Genomic DNA, 7,606 nt, shown 5'->3' on the forward strand with positions numbered 1-7,606 from the left:
ATGTCAAGCGGTTTACTTTTAACCTGATAGTATAGATGTTTTCTGTTGCCTCTGCAACTGTTTTTTTACTATTTGGTGATTTAACCCGATGAAAAGTCGATTGCACTCAAAGAGTCAGACCTCATACACCCATCCTGTTCAATAGCACTGTAACGCTAGCTCTAAGAAAACAATCTATATAACTATAAGGGGACACTTTGATATCTTTTGGGGAGTTGAGAGACGGTTTTCAAACTGTGGTCAGACTTCTTCAGATATTTACAGGTATGAAATGTCATACAGTCCAAGCAGGAAGGCTACCTGGATTGACCCAAGTTCTCCCCATTAGAGTCTTAAATACTCGAAGACAATCTGTAAAAACTTAAATCATAAATATACAATTTACTACCTAACTTTTCTAAGGTTTATACAATAGCACCAGAAGAGTGGGGAATGGATCTCAAATGAGTGTGGAAAAAACAAAGAATAGGTTTGATTAAGATTTACAGGGACAATGATACGGTGTAACGTTAAGAAGTAGAACAGATTGACGGCGCAATTCCAAATTTCATTTCATTTTATTTGTAACTTTTGTTTATATAACTGCTTTGGTTTCGTCTAAATTTATACTTGTAAAACCGGATGTGTGTCTCATGACAAGGCGCTTTATTTTTACTTACCACCATAACCCTATAACAGCCATATCCATAGCTGTGTTGCATTATTAAGGTTTAAATGGTTATATTCAGGTTTGAGTCTATTTTCTGTCAAGTAAAACAGTATCTCTTATTAACTTATACAATTTGGGGGGTATTTCACTCCTGGAAGATTCAACAAGTTCAGCAAGTTTTTATCTCATCTCATTACATGACCAAAGTAGAGTTGGCAGTGATGATGGGTCATTCTTAATTGGGAAAACATTTTCATCATAACTGTGATTCATATTTGAGTCATAATATTGAATTTGTTTTTGCTTTATTGGCATTCTCTCTCTTTCTCGTCTCCAGGTCCAGCCTCCGCGTGGAGGTGGGCCCCCCGTCATCAGCCTCCTCCTCTCCCCTGTCCCCCTCCAGCCCCACCCTGGAGGAGCGGAAGAGGCCGGGCACCCTGCTCATCTGGCAGGAGAGAGAGCGTCTGCAGCAGCAGAGGGAAAAGGCCAGGTCAATACTCTCGCTCATTCATTATATTTCGACATTATAAAATAAATTGTGCTTATCTGTATGTGTACAGATTGTGAAGCCCTCTGAGGCAAAATAATTCATTTGGAAATTGAAAATGTATATTATTTTTGAAATGTTTGTCAGCAGTAAACTCTGTGCTATGAAGCTTTCAATCATTTAAGACAGAGTAATTGTATGGATGGATTGGACACAGGTCACATGACATTAGCAACATGTTACTCTGTATTTCTGTGGAACATAGTGTGAATATGAGCTTTTGTAAGTTGTCATGTGTAAAGCAGTGTGTTCCATACACAGAGTAAGAAACAGCTCTCTGTCAGAGCCGCTCCCTTCTGTCTGTCATTTTTTTAATTATACACCCTCCATGTCAAAACTCTAATTTTATAGTTTGCTGAAGTCATCCACCAAAGCAGGAAGTCATGTGGCCACCACACCACAGACAGGAAGTATCTCAGCGTAAGTAAGGCCTTTGAATGGCGCACACAGCAGAGCAACAACACAGAGACTTTGAGTGTTGCTCCAAGTTTAATCTACTACATTAATGCTTGCATTCCCTCAATTTGTGCTGAATCACAAATGGTGGAAACCTTAAGGGTGTGGAAAGTGTTGTTTTTCTGTTGGGATCAATCTTTGGTGTGTGTCTCCCCCTAGTGGTGCATCTCCAGAGAACAGCAGCTCCCACTCAGGCCTCCGGCAGCGATGTGCAGTGAGTAGTTTCTCCTTTCTCCAGTGATCGGAGCTGAGAGGTTCAACGGTGTGTTTCCATTGTTGAACATCTGAATTGTTTTTCTTCTTTATTAGAGTGCTGATCAGATGAGCTCAGTGTCTCCTTCTGCACTTCTGCTACGCTCCAACAGCAGAACAGGTACACACACACACACACACACACACACACACACACACACACACACACACACACACACACACACACACACACACACACACACACGTTTAGTTTACTTTAAGGGATAGTATGTAACATAAAAAAATAATAGACCCATTTAAGCACCGTCACCTCACAGCACGTGGTGAGTGTGAATGGTTGTCTGTCTATGTGTCAGCCCTGTGATAGTCTGGAGACCTGTCCAGGTGAACCCTGCCTCCACCCAATGACAGCTGGGATCGGCTCCAGCCCCCCAGCGGCCCTGAGTAGGAAAGGCAGTTACGGATAATGGATAGATGGATGGATGGATATTGCTGATTTATGTATCCCAGATATATTCCAACAATTTTCAAACCTAGAGAAATCATTAGTTTTCATCCAGGTAACGGTGCGTTTCATTTGGTTACCTGTCAGCATTCTGGTTGTCTGCCTGAGGCTGATCATAAATTTACTTTTTATGCAGTTTGCAGACACATTTTACAATACACTTTTTGGATCTTGCTATTTTATTAACTATATAATGTAACCAGATGAAGGATTTTAGTCATCAGAGAAACAAGCTGAGCTCAGCTAGCAGCAGCTCTCAGCTAGCAGCAGCTCTCAGCTAACAGCAGCTCTCAGCTAGCAGCAGCTCTCAGCTAGCAGCAGCTCTCAGCTAACAGCAGCTCTCAGCTAGCAGCAGCTCTCAGCTAGCAGCAGCTCTCAGCTAGCAGCCTCTCCAGGACGTCCTGTGTCCACCGAACAACGTAGATGACTTTTAATGTGAAGCATTATTACCGGTTTTAATCAGTGGGTTTTGTTTTAGTAGACCACTGAAGGAATCCTAACTCCCATGATCCCATGCTACTTCACCAAGCTCTATTTAGTAGTTTAATTATTCCATTACATAATACGGGAGCTAAAGGAGATTCCAGAGCTACTGCATTATTTACTACCTAATAAAATAGTGTATAAAAACCCCTCTAATATAGATCCAGGTACTAGGAGATCCACTGATATTTAGAGTATATAAAGACACAGAGACTGTTTCTGTTTTACAGACTGAAGTTCTATAGAACAAAAGCTCCAGCACACTGGCTTCTTCACTTGTATTTTAGTCACGACGTTTCGGTGCATAGATCTTCATCAGGTTATTTTACATGGAAGTGAGGATGCATGCATTTAAATAACATTTGGGGTTCGTAAAATTGGTAGACCAATCCGATTGCCCCAATCACATGACATCCACAAATCAAACCCATCGACAAATAAACAATCAATTTAAATCATATGTGGCACTAAAAGCCTACAAACATGAAAACATAAACATAATACATAATATATATGAGGTATGTCTTCAATCAAAAACCACATAAAGATAAATATAGAAATTATAGAAAGGCTATAATGCCAAGATCAATACTTTCCTATTTCTTTTGTAGGACAGGATTTTTAGGAGTTTGAATAGGTTATCTTCTAAAGTCCCTAGAAAAGAAAAGAAAAGAAAGGACAAAATATGTCATATTATAAAGAACGAATGTTATACGTTTGAAATAAGTACAAATAAAATGAAATGAAATCGAATAGAGCATCGGAAAAATTATTTCACAACATTATGTTTAATAATAATTCATCATTCAACCCTTTGGGAGACAAGGTTTGTAGACTGAGGTTCTGCCTAAATTATTCAACTGAGCACTCAGCTGGTACACCTGCTGTTTATTAGCTGTTGTTTCCTGACACCTCCGACTGTCTCAATACTAACGATTCTCTTTACCTCACTGACATAAGTGTGGGTTACACCGACTGCACACAAACTAAAACATAGAGAATGATGAGATTCAAAGTTCACTCTTGACCTTGGAAACAGCAGTTCACATCACAAAGTTGTATCAGCTTTTGATCGTGTCACACAACCCTGAGTTTGTCCCCCAAAAAATTAAATTAGCATTTTCTCTGAGCATTCTAGAGACTTTTACGTTGACTTAAAAGCCTAGACGAAATCTAGATGATGATGATGATTAAAACATTGTCTTCCTTTATAGTACGTTGTTATTGTGGACATATGGAAAATGATGGAATTGAAAAGAGAAGCTCATAAAACACAATTATATTCTTAACCAGTCAAATTGTGTCCTTTAGATTATTGTAAACTGCAGCACCACAGGTTGGCATTTTAAGCTTGGTCTGATTAGTAGTCCTGGTTATTTATTCTTGACATGGTATTTCCTTATATAAACTAGAATTTGTTTATTGTGTAGTGTGTTTTATTTAGGCTAGGGTCTCCTATAGCATTACATTACACATCAATGCTTTAAGAAGTTTTTCTCTATGTTGAATGAAAGGGTAAAGAACTACTGTATTATATGTATTTTTTTCATTCTGAGCATACAAGTTAATTCTTGATCTTGGAAACAGTAGTTTAGGTTCGCTTAGTCGCTCTTCCCTGAGCTTTCAACCCCATCTTGTGTCCTCTTCACCCCTCAATCCTCATTAAAACTTCTGTCTTGTCATGTCATTTTGACTTGAATGTTCTATGTGTGAGTGCATCTGTAACACCGACCTGAATGTTTGTGTCAGATGTCCCCTCCTCCCCGAAGACGTCCCCTCCACCCGGTCAGGCCCCGAGACCCAACAGTTTCCTGTTCCGCACCTCCTCCCGCAGCAACGTCAAACCCACGGGTACACAACAACACAATGCACACACTCCACACCTTCCTTCGGGGCTCCAAATGTTCCAACACTGTCTATTGTTTCTTTGTCAGGGTCCATCTTTACTCTCGGTGAGTCTGGCAGAAGTGAGTCTCGCACAATGCTGCGTTCTCCTAAAGAGGAGAGACCAGACATCACACAGCTCCGCAAGGTAAACACAGCAGACGCCTACTGCTTTTAAATGAAAAGGAAGAAGGTTCAGTAATTGCAGTTTGATACATTTATGTAAAATGTGTCAAAACTGCACTGGTTTTCTGATCTGAAGTATTTCTGTTCACAAAAAATTTATTACAATATTTTTCGAAAACTATATTTATAGACTTTGGAGTCTCGGCTGAAGATCACTCTACCGGAGGATCTGGGTGAGGCCTTATCCAATGGCACCATCCTCTGCCAGCTGGTCAATCAGATCCGACCACGCTCCGTGTCAATCATCCACATTCCCTCTCCAGCAGTGGTGAGTCCTTTGACCTTTCATGGATCAGTCAGTTTTCCTCAGGTGATGACGCGAACACTTGTTTGTGGAATGATGGCTTTGTAACTTTAAGAAGAAGTAACACAAACGTCAAAGTCAAGTACATAAGCAGCTAAAAAGGTGCACTCAGTAAGCTGCAGATCTCCACCAGGTGTGTCTGCAACAACACTGCACACTGTACTGCGAGTCTCAGTTTCGACTCCAGGCGTAACCGTGACTTGAGGTGACAATACACGTGTAAATGTGAGGTCGGTGCAAAACAGATTGCGCTGCAGACACTTCATACCACTAAATTTAAATCACCAAGCCTTTCGCAGCTGAGCAGCGGCGATGTTCTCAGCAGAGTCCATTAGACAGTTAGCATTAGTTAGCTGTTAGCAAAGCTCACCGTCCAAAGTTCTGAAATTGAGCAAACTGTTTTCCCCCACTGTGTCTCAGAGTAGCGGCGATGCACTCAGCTGTGTGATCACGTGAGCGACGAGTCAGCAGTCAATCAATGGCTGTATCAAACAGCAGTAAAAGGTGGTTTTTTTAAATAGTAAGTCCATGCAACCATGACAGGTCTTTGAGCATGCAGCCACAAACAAGCAGACAGATGATTTTGCAGTTTGGTGCAGCAGCATGCAAGATTAACTTAGAGAGACACAGGGATGCACACTCACTCACTCACGCACACACACGGCCGATCTCATTATCTCCTGGCGGTGATAATAATAACAATAAAATCCAACTTTGCTCAGTGTTATGCAAACAAAACTGTTACACTATGTGTGAGTAGGTCACTAAAATGTCTTTGAAGTGAAATGAAATGTGCCTTTATTCTGTAGTTGGCATTGTTCAGTAATATGTACAGTCTACCTTTAAAGCTATTAATGATGTTATAAGAAAATAATTATTAGTAGGAATTAATGAATCATGCTCAAAATATTTTATTATTTCAATCAAATTAATAGTTTTTGAGCATAAATCCATAGAAAAACATGTTAAATTTGATTGGCATATTCCAGCATACTGTGAATTCTTGAATATAAGTCAGTGACATGACTTTTTGTTATTAGATCTGTTGAAAGGTCCACTATAACTTAAGAGGTCAACTGCTAAACATGGAGGAAGTCTATGTTCCAAGAAATTCAAACAGGAACAGATTAGAAAACAGGGAGGCTTTTTACTAACATATGATCGAAGATGTTTTTGTCCTCAAATTAAATTAATAAAAGCCACTATTTAAGAATTCCTAATCCCAACTAATAAAAGCTGTTTATATGAAGCAAAGCAATTATTTCTCTCCAAAATGAAGTTTCCTAAATGTTTTTTTTTTTTTTTAATGTAATTTTCAGCCAAAACTGAGCTCAGCAAAGTGTCGACTCAACGTGGAAAACTTCATTGCTGCTTGTCGCAAGCTGGGAGTCACTGAGGTAAAGACCCCGTCTCATTAGGATTCTATCTCTCCTGTCTTTTCATTACAACTTATGCACATTCTGCACACTTTGATACATCGAAATGGAATGTTCTTACAAACATCACATGTTTATAACGGTAGTGGTTAAGGGCGGGAATCGTTAGGATGTTATCGTTACTAGTCATCCTATCGTTATTGCTTAGTGATTCTAACTCTAACCCAAACACAGCTTAGCTTTCATGGAATAGCCTTTTCTTCTGATAAAACTAACGTTACCTGCAGTGGACGAGGATGGACGGCTGATCTCCAAACAGTAGAAAACTGATCATTTCTGCAGATTGATGTTCTGCTTGTTCAGATGTTGTGATAAACTGCTGCTGTTTCCTCCCTTAACTTGTGAGGGTTTTATTGCGTTTGAGCATTTTCCTCCAGCATCTACTGGAGGAAAACCCTCACTTTGGATACCCTCACTTTGGATCTTTGTGTTCTCTCAATGATGTGTGTCTCACACTGTACTGAACCGGAGTCGTTGTGTGTGTGTGTCAGAGTAAAGACTCAGAGACAGAGAGGACGTTTGAGACGAGAACGTCTCACTCTGTAACCTCTAAAGTACCGACAGCAGAACCGTTACCTCCAGACCGTCCAATACTCCGGGTTTTTACTCATTTAGAACCGGTTTCTGGGGGCATCCCTGGTAGTCGGTTGAAATGTAATTTTCCATGTGCTTATAGCTCAGTTGTGTTGCTACATTATTCCTGTCAGGGTTGGACTGATATCTGGGCCAGATAACTGGTTTCAAGACAAGCTTATCTGTCCAACCCTAACTCTGTTTTGTCCTTCTCTTGTCTCCTAGTTTTAACAACTACTTGTATTTTCCTCCTGTGTGTGTGTGTGTGTGTGTGTGTGTGTGTGTGTGTGTGTGTGTGTGTGTGTGTGTGTGTGTGTGTGTGCGTGTGCGTGTATGTGCGTGTGTGTCCTGTCCTCCGTCTCCTGTCCAG

At 40.3% G+C, this 7,606-nt stretch overlaps 1 protein-coding gene across 1 annotated transcript in view; it reads left to right on the forward strand.

Annotated features, from left to right (window-relative positions):
* The window catches only part of lrch4 (leucine-rich repeats and calponin homology (CH) domain containing 4), a 44,571-nt gene that overhangs the window by 32,369 nt on the left and 4,596 nt on the right, over positions 1 to 7,606 (forward strand). Inside the window, exons 10-17 of the mRNA XM_054600925.1 lie at positions 987 to 1,139; positions 1,548 to 1,616; positions 1,812 to 1,866; positions 1,962 to 2,025; positions 4,603 to 4,704; positions 4,788 to 4,885; positions 5,054 to 5,191; positions 6,547 to 6,624. Of these exons, the coding sequence (XP_054456900.1) occupies positions 987 to 1,139; positions 1,548 to 1,616; positions 1,812 to 1,866; positions 1,962 to 2,025; positions 4,603 to 4,704; positions 4,788 to 4,885; positions 5,054 to 5,191; positions 6,547 to 6,624 (757 nt within the window). The remainder of the gene's footprint in view (positions 1 to 986; positions 1,140 to 1,547; positions 1,617 to 1,811; positions 1,867 to 1,961; positions 2,026 to 4,602; positions 4,705 to 4,787; positions 4,886 to 5,053; positions 5,192 to 6,546; positions 6,625 to 7,606) is intronic.

This window comes from Anoplopoma fimbria, chromosome 7, assembly GCF_027596085.1.
Source record: "Anoplopoma fimbria isolate UVic2021 breed Golden Eagle Sablefish chromosome 7, Afim_UVic_2022, whole genome shotgun sequence".
Classification (NCBI taxonomy): domain Eukaryota; kingdom Metazoa; phylum Chordata; class Actinopteri; order Perciformes; family Anoplopomatidae; genus Anoplopoma; species Anoplopoma fimbria.